This window comes from Electrophorus electricus, chromosome 20 (assembly GCF_041902795.1).
Source record: "Electrophorus electricus isolate QZ-2024a chromosome 20, ASM4190279v1, whole genome shotgun sequence".
NCBI classification, from domain to species: domain Eukaryota; kingdom Metazoa; phylum Chordata; class Actinopteri; order Gymnotiformes; family Gymnotidae; genus Electrophorus; species Electrophorus electricus.
Window position 1 is genome coordinate 16,383,481 of NC_137516.1, and position 18,495 is coordinate 16,401,975.

The window sequence follows — 18,495 nt, forward strand, 5'->3', positions numbered from 1 at the left end:
CTTTTCTCCAGCTGGGGGCGCTGGAGGGACATTCTGGCGCACGCTCGGTGTAAACGTCGCCTCGGCGAGAAGGACGTGGAGACCATCTGCAGGGTCATCCTGGTCTTCTGCCTGCTGCATTACCGTGGCGACGAGAACATCAAGAGCTTCATATGGGAGCTCATCACTCCCCCGGAGAACGGGCAGGAGCCTCACACTCTTCTGAACCACTCTGGTAGGCGTGTGTGTGTGTGTGTGTGTGTGCTCATGCGTGCGTGCGTTCTGAACCATTCTCGTAGGGTGTGTGTGTTTTTTTTTATTCATTTTTCTGAACCACTCTGGTAGGCCTGTGAATGTGCATATGTTTTCTGAACCACTCTTAGAGGTGTGTGGGTCGGTGTGTGTTTTCTGAACCACTCTGCTAGAGGTGTGTGGGTGTGTGTTTTCTGAACCACTCTGCTAGAGGTGTGTGTGTGTGTGTGTTCCGAACCACTCTGTTAGAGGTGTGTGTGTGTGTTCCGAACCACTCTGTTAGAGGTGTGTGTGTGTGTGTTCCGAACCACTCTGTTAGAGGTGTGTGTGTGTGTTCCGAACCACTCTGTTAGAGGTGTGTGGGTGTGTGTTCCGAACCACTTTGTTAGAGGTGTGTGTGTGTGTGTGTGTGTGTGTTCGGAACCACTCTGTTAGAGGTGTGTGTGTGTGTGTGTGTTCCGAACCACTCTGTTAGAGGTGTGTGTGTGTGTGTGTTCCGAACCACTTTGTTAGAGGTGTGTGTGTGTGTGTGTGTGTGTTCGGAACCACTCTGTTAGAGGTGTGTGTGTGTGTGTGTGTTCCGAACCACTCTGTTAGAGGTGTGTGTGTGTGTGTGTTCCGAACCACTCTGTTAGAGGTGTGTGTGTGTGTGTGTGTGTGTGTTCCGAACCACTCTGTTAGAGGGGTGTGTGTGTTCCGAACCACTCTGTTAGAGGGGTGTGTGTGTTCCGAACCACTCTGTTAGAGGGGTGTGTGTGTTCCGAACCACTCTGTTAGAGGGGTGTGTGTGTGTTCCGAACCACTCTGTTAGAGGGGTGTGTGTGTGTGCCGAACCACTCTGTTAGAGGGGTGTGTGTGTGTTCCGAACCACTCTGTTAGAGGGGTGTGTGTGTGTTCCGAACCACTCTGTTAGAGGGGTGTGTGTGTGTTCCGAACCACTCTGTTAGAAGGGTGTGTGTGTGTTCCGAACCACTCTGTTAGAGGGGTGTGTGTGTGTTCCGAACCACTCTGTTAGAGGGGTGTGTGTGTGTTCCGAACCACTCTGTTAGAGGGGTGTGTGTGTGTTCCGAACCACTCTGTTAGAGGGGTGTGTGTGTGTTCCGAACCACTCTGTTAGAGGGGTGTGTGTGTGTTCCGAACCACTCTGTTAGAGGGGTGTGTGTGTGTTCCGAACCACTCTGTTAGAGGGGTGTGTGTGTGTTCCGAACCACTCTGTTAGAGGGGTGTGTGTGTGTTCCGAACCACTCTGTTAGAGGGGTGTGTGTGTGTTCCGAACCACTCTGTTAGAGGGGTGTGTGTGTGTTCCGAACCACTCTGTTAGAGGGGTGTGTGTGTGTGTTCCGAACCACTCTGTTAGAGGGGTGTGTGTGTGTTCCGAACCACTCTGTTAGAGGGGTGTGTGTGTGTTCCGAACCATTCTGTTAGAGGGGTGTGTGTGTGTTCCGAACCACTCTGTTAGAGGGGTGTGTGTGTGTTCCGAACCACTCTGTTAGAGGGGTGTGTGTGTGTTCCGAACCACTCTGTTAGAGGGGTGTGTGTGTGTTCCGAACCACTCTGTTAGAGGGGTGTGTGTGTGTTCCGAACCACTCTGTTAGAGGTGTGGGTGTGTGTTCCGAACCACTCTGTTAGAGGTGTGGGTGTGTGTTCCGAACCACTCTGTTAGAGGTGTGGGTGTGTGTGTTCCGAACCACTCTGTTAGAGGTGTGTGTTCCGAACCACTCTGTTAGAGGTGTGTGTGTGTGTGTTCCGAACCACTCTGTTAGAGGTGTGGGTGTGTGTGTTCCGAACCACTCTGTTAGAGGTGCGTGGGTGTGTGTGTTCCGAACCACTCTGTTAGAGGTGCGTGGGTGTGTGTGTTCCGAACCACTCTGTTAGAGGTGTGTGCGTGTGTGTTCCGAACCACTCTTAGAGGTGCGTGCGTGTGTGTTCCGAACCACTCTGTTAGAGGTGCGTGCGTGTGTGTTCCGAACCACTCTGTTAGAGGTGCGTGCGTGTGTGTTCCGAACCACTCTGTTAGAGGTGCGTGCGTGTGTGTTCCGAACCACTCTGTTAGAGGTGCGTGCGTGTGTGTTCCGAACCACTCTGTTAGAGGTGCGTGCGTGTGTGTTCCGAACCACTCTGTTAGAGGTGTGTGTGTGTGTGTGTTCCGAACCACTCTGTTAGAGGTGTGTGCGTGTGTGTTCCGAACCACTCTGTTAGAGGTGCGTGCGTGTGTGTTCCGAACCACTCTGTTAGAGGTGCGTGCGTGTGTGTTCCGAACCACTCTGTTAGAGGTGCGTGCGTGTGTGTGTGTTCCGAACCACTCTGTTAGAGGGGTGTGTGTGTTCCGAACCACTCTGTTAGAGGGGTGGGTGTGTGTGTTCCGAACCACTCTGTTAGAGGTGCGTGCGTGTGTGTTCCGAACCACTCTGTTAGAGGTGCGTGCGTGTGTGTTCCGAACCACTCTGTTAGAGGGGTGTGCGTGTGTGTTCCGAACCACTCTGTTAGAGGGGTGTGTGTGTGTGTTCCGAACCACTCTGTTAGAGGGGTGTGTGTGTGTGTTCCGAACCACTCTGTTAGAGGGGTGTGTGTGTGTGTTCCGAACCACTCTGTTAGAGGGGTGTGTGTGTGTGTTCCGAACCACTCTGTTAGAGGGGTGTGTGTGTGTGTTCCGAACCACTCTGTTAGAGGGGTGTGTGTGTGTGTTCCGAACCACTCTGTTAGAGGGGTGTGTGTGTGTGTTCCGAACCACTCTGTTAGAGGGGTGTGTGTGTGTGTTCCGAACCACTCTGTTAGAGGGGTGTGTGTGTGTGTTCCGAACCACTCTGTTAGAGGGGTGTGTGTGTGTGTTCCGAACCACTCTGTTAGAGGGGTGTGTGTGTGTGTTCCGAACCACTCTGTTAGAGGGGTGTGTGTGTGTGTTCCGAACCACTCTGTTAGAGGTGCGTGCGTGTGTGTGTGTTCCGAACCACTCTGTTAGAGGTGCGTGCGTGTGTGTGTGTTCCGAACCACTCTGTTAGAGGTGCGTGCGTGTGTGTGTGTTCCGAACCACTCTGTTAGAGGTGCGTGCGTGTGTGCGTGTTCCGAACCACTCTGTTAGAGGTGCGTGCGTGTTCCGAACCACTCTGTTAGAGGTGTGTGTGTGTGTGTTCCGAACCACTCTGTTAGAGGTGTGTGTGTGTGTGTTCCGAACCACTCTGTTAGAGGTGTGTGTGTGTGTTCCGAACCACTCTGTTAGAGGGGTGTGTGTGTGTTCCGAACCACTCTGTTAGAGGGGTGTGTGTGTGTGTGTTCCGAACCACTCTGTTAGAGGGGTGTGTGTGTGTGTTCCGAACCACTCTGTTAGAGGGGTGTGTGTGTGTGTTCCGAACCACTCTGTTAGAGGGGTGTGTGTGTGTGTTCCGAACCACTCTGTTAGAGGGGTGTGTGTGTGTGTTCCGAACCACTCTGTTAGAGGGGTGTGTGTGTGTGTTCCGAACCACTCTGTTAGAGGGGTGTGTGTGTGTGTTCCGAACCACTCTGTTAGAGGGGTGTGTGTGTGTGTTCCGAACCACTCTGTTAGAGGGGTGTGTGTGTGTGTTCCGAACCACTCTGTTAGAGGGGTGTGTGTGTGTGTTCCGAACCACTCTGTTAGAGGGGTGTGTGTGTGTGTTCCGAACCACTCTGTTAGAGGGGTGTGTGTGTGTGTTCCGAACCACTCTGTTAGAGGGGTGTGTGTGTGTGTTCCGAACCACTCTGTTAGAGGGGTGTGTGTGTGTGTTCCGAACCACTCTGTTAGAGGGGTGTGTGTGTGTGTTCCGAACCACTCTGTTAGAGGGGTGTGTGTGTGTGTTCCGAACCACTCTGTTAGAGGGGTGTGTGTGTGTGTTCCGAACCACTCTGTTAGAGGGGTGTGTGTGTGTGTTCCGAACCACTCTGTTAGAGGGGTGTGTGTGTGTGTTCCGAACCACTCTGTTAGAGGTGTGTGTGTGTGTGTTCCGAACCACTCTGTTAGAGGGGTGTGTGTGTGTTCCGAACCACTCTGTTAGAGGTGTGTGTGTGTGTGTTCCGAACCACTCTGTTAGAGGTGTGTGTGTGTGTGTGTTCCGAACCACTCTGTTAGAGGTGTGTGTGTGTGTGTTCCGAACCACTCTGTTAGAGGGGTGTGTGTGTGTGTTCCGAACCACTCTGTTAGAGGGGTGTGTGTGTGTGTTCCGAACCACTCTGTTAGAGGGGTGTGTGTGTGTGTTCCGAACCACTCTGTTAGAGGGGTGTGTGTGTGTGTTCCGAACCACTCTGTTAGAGGGGTGTGTGTGTGTGTTCCGAACCACTCTGTTAGAGGGGTGTGTGTGTGTTCCGAACCACTCTGTTAGAGGTGTGTGTGTGTGTGTTCCGAACCACTCTGTTAGAGGTGTGTGTGTGTGTGTGTTCCGAACCACTCTGTTAGAGGTGTGTGTGTGTGTGTGTTCCGAACCACTCTGTTAGAGGTGTGTGTGTGTGTGTTCCGAACCACTCTGTTAGAGGTGTGTGTGTGTGTGTGTTCCGAACCACTCTGTTAGAGGTGTGTGTGTGTGTTCCGAACCACTCTGTTAGAGGTGTGTGTGTGTGTGTTCCGAACCACTCTGTTAGAGGTGTGTGTGTGTGTGTTCCGAACCACTCTGTTAGAGGTGTGTGTGTGTGTGTTCCGAACCACTCTGTTAGAGGTGTGTGTGTGTGTGTGTTCCGAACCACTCTGTTAGAGGTGTGTGTGTGTGTGTTCCGAACCACTCTGTTAGAGGTGTGTGTGTGTGTGTTCCGAACCACTCTGTTAGAGGTGTGTGTGTGTGTGTTCCGAACCACTCTGTTAGAGGTGTGTGTGTGTGTGTTCCGAACCACTCTGTTAGAGGTGTGTGTGTGTGTGTTCCGAACCACTCTGTTAGAGGTGTGTGTGTGTGTGTTCCGAACCACTCTGTTAGAGGTGTGTGTGTGTGTGTTCCGAACCACTCTGTTAGAGGTGTGTGTGTGTGTGTTCCGAACCACTCTGTTAGAGGTGTGTGTGTGTGTGTTCCGAACCACTCTGTTAGAGGTGTGTGTGTGTGTGTTCCGAACCACTCTGTTAGAGGTGTGTGTGTGTGTGTTCCGAACCACTCTGTTAGAGGTGTGTGTGTGTGTGTTCCGAACCACTCTGTTAGAGGTGTGTGTGTGTGTGTTCCGAACCACTCTGTTAGAGGTGTGTGTGTGTGTGTTCCGAACCACTCTGTTAGAGGTGTGTGTGTGTGTGTTCCGAACCACTCTGTTAGAGGTGTGTGTGTGTGTGTTCCGAACCACTCTGTTAGAGGTGTGTGTGTGTGTGTTCCGAACCACTCTGTTAGAGGTGTGTGTGTGTGTTCCGAACCACTCTGTTAGAGGTGTGTGTGTGTGTGTTCCGAACCACTCTGTTAGAGGTGTGTGTGTGTGTGTGTTCCGAACCACTCTGTTAGAGGTGTGTGTGTGTGTGTTCCGAACCACTCTGTTAGAGGTGTGTGTGTGTGTGTTCCGAACCACTCTGTTAGAGGTGTGTGTGTGTGTGTTCCGAACCACTCTGTTAGAGGTGTGTGTGTGTGTGTTCCGAACCACTCTGTTAGAGGTGTGTGTGTGTGTTCCGAACCACTCTGTTAGAGGTGTGTGTGTGTGTTCCGAAGCACTCTGTTAGAGGTGTGTGTGTGTGTGTGTGTTCCGAACCACTCTGTTAGGTGTGCGTGTGTTCCGAACCACTCTGTTAGAGCTGCGTGTGTGTGTTCCGAACCACTCTGTTAGAGCTGCGTGTGTGTGTGTGTTCTGAACCACTCTGTTAGAGGTGCGTGTATGTGTGTGTGTTCTGAACCACTCTGTTAGAGGTGCGTGTGTGTGTGTGTGTGTGTTCTGAACCACTCTGTTAGAGGTGTGTGTGTGTGTGTATGTGTGTGTGTGTGTGTGTGTGTGTGTGTGTGTGTGTTCTGAACCACTCCGTTAGAGCTGTGTGTGTGTGTGTGTGTGTGTTCTGAACCACTCCGTTAGAGCTGCGCGTGTGTGTGTGTTCTGAACCACTCCGTTAGAGCTGCGCGTGTGTGTGTGTTCTGAACCACTCCGTTAGAGCTGCGCGTGTGTGTGTGTTCTGAACCACTCCGTTAGAGCTGCGCGTGTGTGTGTTCTGAACCACTCCGTTAGAGCTGCGTGTGTGTGTGTGTTCTGAACCACTCCGTTAGAGCTGCGTGTGTGTGTTCTGAACCACTCCGTTAGAGCTGCGTGTGTGTGTTCTGAACCACTCCGTTAGAGCTGCGTGTGTGTGTTCTGAACCACTCCGTTAGAGGTGCGTGTGTGTGTGCGTGTTCTGAACCACTCCGTTAGAGGTGCGTTTGTGTGTGCGTGTTCTGAACCACTCCGTTAGAGCTGCGTGTGTGTGTGCGTGTTCTGAACCACTCTGTTAGAGGTGGGTGGGTGTTCTGAACCACTCTGTTAGAGGTGGGTGGGTGTTCTGAACCACTCTGTTAGAGGTGGGTGGGTGTTCTGAACCACTCTGTTAGAGGTGGGTGGGTGTTCTGAACCACTCTGTGTGTGTTCTGAACCACTCTGTTAGAGGTGGGTGGGTGTTCTGAACCACTCTGTTAGAGGTGGGTGTGTGTGTGTGGGTGTTCTGAACCACTCTGTTAGAGGTGGGTGGGTGTTCTGAACCACTCCGTTAGAGGTGGGTGGGTGTTCTGAACCACTCTGTGTGTGTTCTGAACCACTCTGTGTGTGTTCTGAACCACTCCGTTAGAGGTGGGTGGGTGTGTGTGGGTGTTCTGAACCACTCCGTTAGAGGTGGGTGGGTGTGTGCGTGTTCTGAACCACTCTGTTAGAGGTGGGTGGGTGTTCTGAACCACTCTGTTAGAGGTGTGTGTGTGTGTGTTCCGAACCACTCTGTTAGAGGTGTGTGTGTGTTCCGAACCACTCTGTTAGAGGTGTGTGTGTGTGTGTGTGTGTGTGTGTGTTCCGAACCACTCTGTTAGAGGTGTGTGTGTGTGTTCCGAACCACTCTGTTAGAGGTGTGTGTGTGTGTGTGTGTGTTCCGAACCACTCTGTTAGAGGTGTGTGTGTTCCGAACCACTCTGTTAGGTGTGTGGGTGTGTGTGTTCCGAACCACTCTGTTAGAGGTGTGTGTGTGTGTGTGTGTGTGTGTGTGTGTGTGTGTGTGTGTGTGTGTGTGTGTTCCGAACCACTCTGTTAGAGGTGTGTGTGTGTGTGTGTGTGTGTGTGTGTGTGTGTGTTCCGAACCACTCTGTTAGAGGTGTGTGTGTGTGTTCCGAACCACTCTGTTAGAGGTGTGTGTGTGTGTGTGTGTGTGTGTTCCGAACCACTCTGTTAGAGGTGTGTGTGTGTGTGTTCCGAACCACTCTGTTAGAGGTGTGTGTGTGTGTGTGTTCCGAACCACTCTGTTAGAGGTGTGTGTGTGTGTGTGTGTTCCGAACCACTCTGTTAGAGGTGTGTGTGTGTGTGTGTGTGTGTGTGTTCCGAACCACTCTGTTAGAGGTGTGTGGGTGTGTGTGTTCCGAACCACTCTGTTAGAGGTGTGTGCGTGTTCTGAACCACTCTGTTAGAGGTGGATGGGTGTGTGTGTGTGTGTGTTCTGAACCACTCTGTTAGAGGTGGGTGGGTGTTCTGAACCACTCTGTTAGAGGTGGGTGGGTGTTCTGAACCACTCTGTTAGAGGTGGGTGGGTGTTCTGAACCACTCTGTTAGAGGTGGGTGGGTGTTCTGAACCACTCTGTTAGAGGTGGGTGGGTGTTCTGAACCACTCTGTTAGAGGTGGGTGGGTGTGTGTGGGTGTTCTGAACCACTCCGTTAGAGCTGCGTGTGTGTGTGCGTGTTCTGAACCACTCTGTTAGAGGTGGGTGGGTGTTCTGAACCACTCTGTTAGAGGTGGGTGGGTGTTCTGAACCACTCTGTTAGAGGTGGGTGGGTGTTCTGAACCACTCTGTTAGAGGTGGGTGTGGGTGGGTGTTCTGAACCACTCTGTTAGATGTTAACCCCTCCTGTGCTCACTGGTTGCATTGTAGTGCAGTTAGTTTAGAGGTTCACTCTGACTCAAGTCTGGACAAGATGGCGTGTTGGATGTTTCTGCTCGTGTTTGGTAAGGAGTATATCTGGAACTCTAAGATTAGACATCCAGGGCAGGTCTTCTGTGCTCTGGTTTTCCTACAGGTGACTGATTGGAAATCATTAGATCATCATAGTTTTAAATTATTCGAGGGCAGCATAACCTGAACATGGTCGACAATAGTTTGAATGTTTGACAGCTTGATTATTTTTAGAGTTTTCTTAGCGCTGTGCAGTGTTGAGCAGTAAACCCACCCAAGCATAGCCTGAAGACTGCAGAGGGTTATTCAGTTTTTTTATTAGGAAAAAAAACAAACAAACAAATGATTAATTTAAAATCGCCCCCTGAGGTTTCTTGCCTGAGCATTCCAAAGTAATTGGGCCAGGGCCGTCCCTTGGATTGGGTAGCAGTTTGTAGTTTGCGTGCGCGTGCGTGTGTGTGTGCGAGCGCGAGCGTGCGAGAGGTTTTTGTATTTGTATGTAGATCTTTGTATGGGTTTTGTGTTCTATTCCCAGGTCTGTCCATTCCGGTGCCTCGTGGGAGAAAGGGCAAGCGAGTGAAGGCTCAGAGCTCGTTCGACGTGCAGAAGGCCGAGTGGATCCGCAAGTACAACCCGGACACGCTCCTGCTGGACGACAGCTACCGCAAGCACCTCAAACACCAGTGCAACAAGTACATGTCCCACGAACACCAGTGTAACACCTGCATGTCCCACAAACATCAGTGTATAAAGTGCATATTCAACAAATTGTTTCAGTGAGGTAGGTTGGATATGTTTGGACCCATTGACATAAGCTAGAGAAAAAGAATCACATGTCCCTGCCTTTAGGTAACGGACATGTCGAACCATTTTATTTCTGTCCAGGCGTACTCCATAAACACTGAGCAAACTTCCTGCTAAAACCAATCTGTGTTGTGGCCACCAGTATGCTCAAAATACTGTTGACTTCCTAAGCCAGCTTTAATTTCTCAAGCGCCCCCATGTGGCAAACAAAAATATAACAAAATGTATAAAAAAAAACAGTAAGTTGGTTTGATCAAACAGAAGCTGTCGGTCTTAAATAATACATATATAATAAGGTGTTTCTTAAAACAAATCGAGCCTTAAAGTGACCTCAGAACAGCTGCTGTTTATGGAGCAGGAGGCTTGCTTGTCTTCTGGTGATGGTGGGTAAGGCTCACGTTCCTCACCTTTCTTCCAGCCGTTCACCATATGGTGCTGGTCCCACCAGTATCACGTTCTTGATTGGGCTTTTCTTACGGAACGTGATTAGCGGTATATCGGCAGAACTCCCTTTAAGCCCAGTCAGCTGGTTTAATCGGCTCCGCTGCGAGATCTGCGCTGCATGGAGACTTCCGAGGCCATAGTTGTGTTGAGAATTGTTTTTGTTTGCTTTTGTTTTTCCCAACATTTATATTCCCCCCCCCCCCAGGGTCCTGTTACGAGTTCGCATGCTCTACTACCTGAAACAAGAAGTCATCGGTGATCACGGGGAGTCTGTACTGAGAGGAGCCGATGGCAGGTTTGCACCAACAGCTCTGCACTTGCATTCCACTTTGAGGCATTGAATCACACGCACGCCCACACATGCTTGGTCTGTGTTCTGCAGGGATGTGGATATCTGGCTGCCTGAGATGGAGCAGCAGGACGTCCCGTCAGGCTGGTGGGATGCAGAGGCAGACCGCTGCTTACTCATCGGCGTCTTCAAACACGGTGAGCGGAGTCCTACCCTTTTCTTTGCTTAATGAGCTTAACGGAGCCCCTACGCAGGCCTGCATGCACACTTTGACCTGGCAACGAACCTGATCTGATAGTTTATTAAGCACAGAGAGACAGTGCTATTGAACCAAAGAATAAATTCAGTCGCAACCACGACGGCGTGCTGTAATCGAAGTTAGTCTGCCATGTATTGATTATTAAAAAAAAAAAAGAATTTGGCAGTAAAATGTGAGGAAGACTCTGAGGAAAGTCATGCAGAATGCTAGTCGTATACGTGGTGGTTTAAGAATTCCGCGTGTGTCTGTCCTCTTTTTATCTCGTCAGGATACGAGATGTACACTACCATGCGTGCTGACCCTTGCCTGTGTTTCCTGGAGCGATGCGGTCGCCCTGACGACCAGGACATAAAGGCCGAGCAGCACTCAGCTGACCCCGAGCTAGGAGATGGGTAAGCCGTACGTGGCAACGAAGCGTCAACGCCGTCCCTTAGCCGGCCAGCCCCTCGCTAGTGGTCAGGTAAATCTGTACATGTCTGACCAGTTTTGCGTTTGGCTCCACAGAGGGGATTATGACAAGTACTCGGAGGACCCGGAGTTCAAACCCGTCACCCGCTACAACAAAGACATGTATGAAGAGGTAAGCACCATAGACAGATGCGCCGTGCGGCCAGACGGGTGTCCTAATCACAAGACGCTTCCCCTGCCACTGTTCAGCAGAATCCTGCCTTCACACATCATTTAGATTTTAAAATGGAAATGGATGCAGATCGTGGTCTGTTGGAAACAGGATCAAAGTTGATGCATCTGATAGTCAGATATTTTCGTTGGCACCTAAAGTGTAGTTGTATTACATCCTGGATAAAACCTGTAATGTCGGCTGTTCTGGCATGGAAACAGGTACCGAAAATCGAGTGCTTGGTGGAGCTGTTATTGGTTCTCAGAATTCCCTCTTAATTAGGATTGTACGGAGTGGCTCAAGCTCCTGCTACCGCAAAGGTTTTGCTTTTTTTTTTTTTTTGGTAGTAAATGAAATGGTTGGACTTATTTTCAAACAGATATAATGCGCTTTGACAGATGTAATTTTATCGATCCTGTCAGCGTTTGCAGAGCTAGAGTTAGCCCTTTGTTTATGTACGGATATGGGGGGGGGTTTACTACTCAATGCCTCGCGCCGACATCATGGCGAGAGCGATGAGGTAATGACCCGAAGTGGTTCTCTCTCTTTTTTTTTTAGGCCGATTCCCGGCACATGGACGAGATCTGCGTGGAGGATCCCTCAACCCCATCGGAAGTGCTCGCCTCCGGCTCCGTCGGGGCGTGCTATTGGCCAACAAGCTCATCCCTGACGGCCAGGCTGCGGCGCCTGATCACGGCGTACCAGCGCAGCTACCGTCGGGAGCAGCTGAAGATGGAGGCAGCAGAGAAAGGGGACCGGCGGCGTCGGCGCTGCGAGCAGGCCACGAAGCTGAAGGAGATCGCCAGGCAGGAGAAGCAACAAAGGTGGGCGCTCGCGTTCGATTGGCTCGCGGCCACCCCCGCGTGGGCCGCCAGCCCGTCCGTTTACGGTGACCGCTGCTCTCCGGTTTCTCAGGTGGACGCGGCGAGAGGAGTGTGACTTCTATCGGGTGGTGTCCACGTTCGGGGTGGAGCGGATCAAGGTGGAGGCGGGAGCCCTGGACCGGGCGGAGGCCGAGCTGGACTGGACTCACTTCCGCACCTTCGCGCGGCTGGACAAGAAAACGGACGAGAGTCTGACGCGCTACTTCCGCTGCTTTGTGGCCATGTGCCGGAGGGTGTGTCACCTGCGACCCCCCCGCGGCGAGGGTGAGGAAGCCGCCCGTATTCCACCCTGGTTCGCTTGGTGTTCCCATATACGGGATAATGACGCAAAGACACGCAAAAGCGTACTTATGCCTTTTAAAACACGATGTCGCGTGTCTTTTAACGGTCTGTGTTCAATAAAGGGAATATCTGTCGTTTGGTTTCCCCTGCGCTTTTCCCAGAATCCCAAGACTTGTCGCAGTCTCTGGCTCCCATAACTGAAGAGCGGGCGTCTCGTACCCTGTATCGAATCAGCCTGCTGTGCCGGCTACGAGAGCGGGTCCTTCCACACCCCTCCCTGGAGGAGCGGCTCCCCCTAGCCCCACCCAGCTCTGACCTGCCCTGCTGGTGGAGCATGCCCCAGCACGACCGCGAGCTGCTCCTGGGCGCTGCCCGCCACGGCGTGAGCCGCACCGAGCACTCCATCTTCCCCGACCCACAGTTCTCCTTTGGCCGGGCCCGCCGCGACTACCTCCAGAACCAGCAGGTGGCGCCCGCCGCACCGCTGCAGCCGCACAGCCCTCTGCCGGAGCAGCTCGCGGTGGGCGAGGAGCGGACGCAGGATGAGGCCCGGCTGCTGGGGGTGGAGGCCGTGTGCCAGTCGGACTGCCCGGCTGTGTCGCTTCCCCGCTCGGAGGTCAAGGCCAGTGGGCAGGCACCCTGGGGCTGGAAGAAGAGCCAGAGCCGGGGGTCCCGGGGGAAGAGCCGGAAGAGGGCGGAGGGGGACGGCGGCCGGCAGTCGGACTCCGACTCCGACTCCGACTCTGACTCGTCGACCTCCTCCCGACATTCTGGCAGCTCGGATGAGAGTGGAGACAGCGATGTGGAGCGAGAGCAGGGTGACGTGTTACTTCATTAACAACGAGCTTAGTCAGCAATACCATGCCAGATTTGTCATTTAATCAGGTGTCTTCCTAAAATGGTGAAGTTTTAGCAGGCTAGTAGCTTTCTGAACTGCTGTTTGCGGTTGAGTTTGTGATGGGGAGCTGAAATTCCGCATTTTAAAAAGTATCTATACTTTTTTTTTTTCTACGTCCTAGTTCGGAGTTAAAAGAATGAACTGGATCTTTTTTCAGACTTGCTTGTTATCCATGACAACGGACAAAAAGGCAGGAATTAAGTGACCTATAGTTAAGGTAAAGCTCTTTATTAACAGAGTTTTTCCTGTTCTCTTCTGCAGCAGCTCTGAAGATGTGTGACGTGGATGAAGAGAACAGCACCCTCTCCTTCACACCTTCTCAAGACGGTGCCCCACCAGAGACCCTCAGTGACCCCCTTCGGGTAGACTGGCCTAAGGTAAAGCCTGAAATTGTTCAAAAAACAGTTTGGGTTCTTTTTTTTTTTTTTTTTTTAAATATCACTACTAAAGTGCCAGGCACACAGTCCGAGGATTGCGTTACTTACAGGGATACTTCCCCCTTTTCAGGACCGTGTGTTGATCAACCGCATGGATAATCTCTGCACCCTGGTGCTGACGGGCAGCTGGCCCTTGGGCCGGCGTGCGGTCGCGGATTCGCAGCTGAACCTGTCCTGCGATGACCAGGACCTCGGGCACGATCTCGCCTACACCCGCGTGTCCCGCAGGGGCAACAGCACCCTCTCCGGAGAGGGCGCGGATGGGCAGGATGCGGAGTTCACCGTCAAACTCTTGAAAGTGAGGACGGTAGATGGCGCTGGATGCTGGCTACATTTGACCTAAAACATGTTCAGCGTTTTTAAAATGTTTTCCTTCATCTAAAAGACTTGAATTCGTCCTATAGGAGGAGGGTCTGAAGCTGACTTTCTCTAAACAGGCTCTAATGCCTAACGGAGCAGCAGGGGAGGCAAGTGGTCATCGAAGACACAAAGACCAAGAGGTACATAGAAGAGTGGGCAGGACCTCATTCAGTCCTGCATTATTCAAAAAATCCCACTGCCATGTGATTGACGCTTGTTATTCGTGGAGAGCTCATTGCTCGCTTTCTGTCATTGGTGGGGAGAGCTCATTGCTCGCTTTCTGTCATTGGTGGGGAGAGCTCATTGCTCGCTTTCTGTCATTGGTGGGGAGAGCTCATTGCTCGCTTTCTGTCATTGGTGGGGAGAGCTCATTGCTCGCTTTCTGTCATTGGTGGGGAGAGCTCATTGCTCGCTTTCTGTCATTGGTGGGGAGAGCTCATTGCTCGCTTTCTGTCATTGGTGGGGAGAGCTCATTGCTCGCTTTCTGTCATTGGTGGGGAGAGCTCATTGCTCGCTTTCTGTCACTGGTGGGGGATCTCATTGCTCGCTTCCAGTGATTGGTGGGGAGATCTCATTGCTCGCTTCCAGTCATTTGGTGGAGCTCTCACTGCTGGCTTTCTTAGTTGGCAGATTCAGAGTCAGTACTTCATGCCCCTCGCAAGAGGGACCTGCCCAACTGGCTCAAAGAAAACCCAGACTATGAGGTAGAGGGTGACATGCTAGAAGTGAGTATGGGGGCACTTGTTCACAATTATGGAAAAGCAATTGAATTGTCTGGCAAACCCTCCCCCTGCACGAGTACTGTACCAAGTGTGCCTTTCATTTCACTGATCAACTCCTTGGTGCTCGACAGCTGCTGGTGAACAGGACCAAGAGGAAGAGGAGGAAGAAGAAGACAGAAAAGGAAGGGGCACTCACTGGTGGTGAAAGGGTTAAAGTCGTGGACATGAGGACCGGCAAAAAGGTTGGGAAGCAGAAATAACCTTTAAACATGCTGTTTCCTTTTCATATAACAAACAATTTGCAAGCCCTTTTTTACTGCACTTTAATATGGCAGCAAAAGAATAATTCAGTCCATAAAAAATGTGACAATGACAAAAGGTTGTTTTAGCTGGATATGGTCTGACCAGCATTTTGTCCTGGTTGTTTGATTATTTTTAAAGGTAATCCCTTATTTATTCTGCACAGTCATTTTCGTTCAAGAGACATAAAAGAATAGGGCTGGCCAGTGTGAAGATTGAAAAAGATCATCCTGGAACTAATCATCTTATTTAAATAAAAGGAAATGCACAGAGGAATATCGAACAGATAACAGGGACGAGCAAGAGACAGTGCAGTATGCTGGCTTGCTTAATTTTGTGTTCGTCAATCCTTTTCTTCAGTATGGCGGAGTATATGGACCTGCACTACAAGACTTGAAGGAGTATCTGGAGGAGAACCCTGATTATGCTGTAGCACCGGAATGGGCCGACACCGTTCGCAACTCGGTTAGTCAGCTGCACGCTTGCTGCATGGCACTATGAACCGGAGCAGCTCTACCCCACTGGCCACACACTCACTCCAGTGCTGAGCTGCTGTGATCTGAGTTCATGGTCTGGTGGTGCATTTTTAACTCCTGGGCCCTTTCCCTAGGAAACCCATTTTTCTTGCTAATTTCAGATGATAAAGCAGTATGTAATGCAATGGAAAACATAACATCCACCATATATTCTGAATGGAGATGCAAAGGAATGTGTCTGATTAACCAGTAATTAGCTGGCTCTCAGTAACCAGCTTCTTTTCAAGGGTCATTTTGTTGTTAACACCACATCTTTTGATGTGCTAGATGGAGGTGTCTTTAGAGGGCTCGCGTGTCATGTTTACCTCATCCACACGTGGACCGCTGGTGATTATCCAGCGGTTCTTGGCTGATGGTGATCGAAGCACACATCTGATCTCGTGACCTCCACAAATTCTTAACTGTAGTGTGCAGATTGCATGTATTCATTCATTTTATTATGGCATATTAAATATAAACAATAATTTTAGTAGATTTTAATTTTTGTAAGCCAGTACAAAAAAAAAACAAAACACAAATTTTGTGCAGTGTTGTGTGACTAGTTCATGTCTCTTCAACCATCTCTTTAACTGATTTAAGTTGACGCTGCTAGTTAAATGACACATGCACAAATATAAGGTGGTAAAATACACATTAGATGGTTTATTTCTCAATTTTTAAACAGTTGTGCCAAATTACTTCTTGTTTTCACAGGGTTTCCTGCCAGAAGTTTTTTTTCACAGACTCCTGTCTCCGCACACCTCAGTCCCCAAGAAGAGCCAGCATTACTTCTCCAATCCTTCAGCCCAGTCTGACCCCCTTCTGGGGGGAGGCGAAAGCGAAACACTGGTTTCAGATGGCGCTTACATGATGGACGATGAAGACCTGGATGCCGGTGACCTTAGTTCTTCGCGCCACTTCCTCACGCCCACCTATGATGTGAAGATGGAGGCGGGCTCTCTTGACATAGACGGTGGGGACGGCTTGTCGCAGGGCGGATACGATAGCTCCGACAGGGAGGCCATTTTGGATGATATCATAATGGCGCCTAAAAATTCTGATTCTTCCTCAAGCTCAGAAGATTGACCAAGTCTCAGTCCTTTGACATAGTGCCCTGAGATCATGACATTCTTTTATTATATTTACTCCCTAAACATGCCCAACTTCATTATTTTCTAATTGTTTTTGAGGAATTATGGACAAACCTTCACCCTTTGTTCAGTTGTCTTAGGTAGCTTTGAGGACGGGCATCATTAAAAAGAAAAAAAAGAAAAAAAAAGTACTCTGTACAATTCTTCACTTGTCCCGTTATGCGAACTCCAAGCCCAGCAGATTCCAGTGTATGTCGTCCATGTCTGCCCGACAGTCATTCAGCATTCCCTCCATGTGGCGGAGCGGAACCTCTGTCTGGACCGCCTGTGGAACGTTGTGCTAAGGGGGGGGGGGGGGTCTTATTTATATGCTGAGTTGAGCCATGGTGGTACCTCAGTCTCTTAACTGTGGCCGCTCCTTTGCCCAGTTCTCCTGTGCCCAGTTCAAGTGAAGAACTGGGCGTTCATAAACTGGGTGTTTTTTTTGTTTTGTTTTGTTGTTTTGTTTTTTTAAGGGGTTGGGTTAGGGTTAGACACTGAAACATGGACTTATGGGTGTATTGTACAATGTAGAGTTGATAATATGCCTGCAATGATGCAAAAATTGAGTTTACTCCTGTTGGATGAATTGACTTCAGATGTCTCTGTGATGTAAACATGAATAACAATATACCATGAAATCAGAAGTCTTGTGGTTCTTAGTTTTGTGGGTAAAATATTTATTTTTTTAAAGGTTAAAATTACACTGTGCACAAGTGTTTAAGGACTAACATGAGAAAATTGGCCTGGTACAACACTTGGGTATGTGTGCTTGTTACCAACAGACCTGCCAGAACAGAGTAAGTAAACCTATTGATCAGTAAGAAAGCTTGAGCCCCTTACCCATGGCTTGTGAAGTCTAGTACTGTTGAGTTGTATCCCCACTTACTCAACGAGCCAGTTTCCCAGACTATGCCTAAGGAGACGAACAAGAATATCCAATTGCAATTCATCATTGGCGCTGCAATTAATCCAGAACTAGACTTGATCAAGGTCTGGAAAACTGGCCTACGTTAACTGTTTTATCTCTGTGGAATTAATAAACACCAGTTCTCAAATGAGTGATGTTTGATGCATCAGAGCATCTGGAAAGGGGCTGCTCTGAATCAAAGACCTCCAGCTTCATCCTGTTACCTGCTATGGTGCCTCCTAGCTGCAGTGGTCAGAATTGCAGCTCCTACTGTCATCTGACATGAATCCTATCTAAACATTGTGTTTATTTAAATGATGGAGCACTGAGTGTCTTCAACCTTCAAAGGACTGGAGGTTTCTTGAGTGGCAGCATTCCACAACGGACATAAGATGTTCTAATTCATCATGAGGTACTTGATCTTAATATACTGTTAGATGTTACTATAATTTTTCCACCCTGGTATGTTTTGTATATCTGAACTAGACATTTGAACATGTATTGAAACAGCGCAAAGTTTAGTCACTTTTGAATAAATCATAGAAATCTACAAAATACATGTTTTACTCTTTTATTCCAATATCACTGTACGTGATATCTTGTTTGAAACACCTACTGGTACCACAGTACACCTGTCTTATAGATCCACTGTTACCCAACCACCCAATCCACCAGTGTCTAATTCCAGCCACAGGAATACTACTCACTGTGTGTTATTTGGGTGTCTGACAAATCTCCAATAGCAATAACATGGCAGTGGGTTTACTAGTAGTGCATCAGGCACAGCTACATTATGGGAGTCGGTAAGAAGTCTTCAGTGATTCCTGATCTGGTTCTTGCATGTGGCTCTTCTCAGCTTATAGATCTAATTCAGTAATGGTTAGTTCAATTAGTCTTTCTGCTTTTCTTGTGTCTCCAGCCGAGAGGCCAAACAATCTTTCAGATGGGCTTTGTGTTTAGGTCTGAAAGACTGAAAGGTGTGAACTGAGATTAAATCAACCGAGGGTTGCTTCAGTTCCCCTCCAATCCTCTGTGACCACAACAGATGTTTTCCTTCTTGGCTCCACCAAGATCCTTATTTTGACCAATTTTCTGAAAGTTGGGATTTTTAGTCTGTTTCATTCAACAGGGTGCATTGAGACTGGAATACTGAAATGCTTGGTTCTTCTCAATAAGTGATCTTTATGATAAGAAAGTCCACATCAGTAATTAGGATTCCTTTCCTCCTAAGAAGACTCAGGAATGTTTAACTCCCAAATATACAAGCCTGAGTTTGTTACAGTACATGATCTAGTGGTATTCAAGTTGCACCTTAAGAAACAGGTGTTTTTCAGTGTTTATTTGGAGTTTCGTAAACGTAATGGTAACACATCAGATTTCAAATTGAGCATTTGTCTCG

General features: G+C 49.5%; 1 protein-coding gene and 1 long non-coding RNA gene across 5 annotated transcripts in view; both read left to right on the plus strand.

Moving 5' to 3' along the window:
- chd8 (chromodomain helicase DNA binding protein 8) overlaps positions 1 to 16,827 on the plus strand; it is a 31,041-nt gene extending 14,214 nt beyond the window's left edge. For 2 of the 4 annotated variants that reach the window (XM_035536068.2, XM_035536067.2), the window contains exons 25-40: positions 12 to 214; positions 8,779 to 8,935; positions 9,697 to 9,786; positions 9,874 to 9,977; positions 10,308 to 10,431; positions 10,544 to 10,619; positions 11,217 to 11,482; positions 11,574 to 11,806; positions 11,986 to 12,642; positions 12,984 to 13,099; positions 13,230 to 13,457; positions 13,564 to 13,659; positions 14,143 to 14,244; positions 14,373 to 14,483; positions 14,902 to 15,006; positions 15,771 to 16,827. In XM_035536068.2, the coding sequence (XP_035391961.1) occupies positions 12 to 214; positions 8,779 to 8,935; positions 9,697 to 9,786; positions 9,874 to 9,977; positions 10,308 to 10,431; positions 10,544 to 10,619; positions 11,217 to 11,482; positions 11,574 to 11,806; positions 11,986 to 12,642; positions 12,984 to 13,099; positions 13,230 to 13,457; positions 13,564 to 13,659; positions 14,143 to 14,244; positions 14,373 to 14,483; positions 14,902 to 15,006; positions 15,771 to 16,142 (3,040 nt within the window). In that variant the 3' untranslated portion in view covers positions 16,143 to 16,827. The remainder of the gene's footprint in view (positions 1 to 11; positions 215 to 8,778; positions 8,936 to 9,696; positions 9,787 to 9,873; positions 9,978 to 10,307; positions 10,432 to 10,543; positions 10,620 to 11,216; positions 11,483 to 11,573; positions 11,807 to 11,985; positions 12,643 to 12,983; positions 13,100 to 13,229; positions 13,458 to 13,563; positions 13,660 to 14,142; positions 14,245 to 14,372; positions 14,484 to 14,901; positions 15,007 to 15,770) is intronic. The other 2 variants (XM_035536069.2, XM_035536070.2) reach the window with 2 other exon arrangements.
- On the plus strand, positions 225 to 2,557 carry LOC145652692 (uncharacterized). The gene is made up of 2 exons (XR_014118951.1): positions 225 to 406; positions 517 to 2,557. It is a non-coding gene; the product is annotated as an uncharacterized LOC145652692 (long non-coding RNA).
- Positions 16,828 to 18,495: the final 1,668 nt, after the last annotated feature.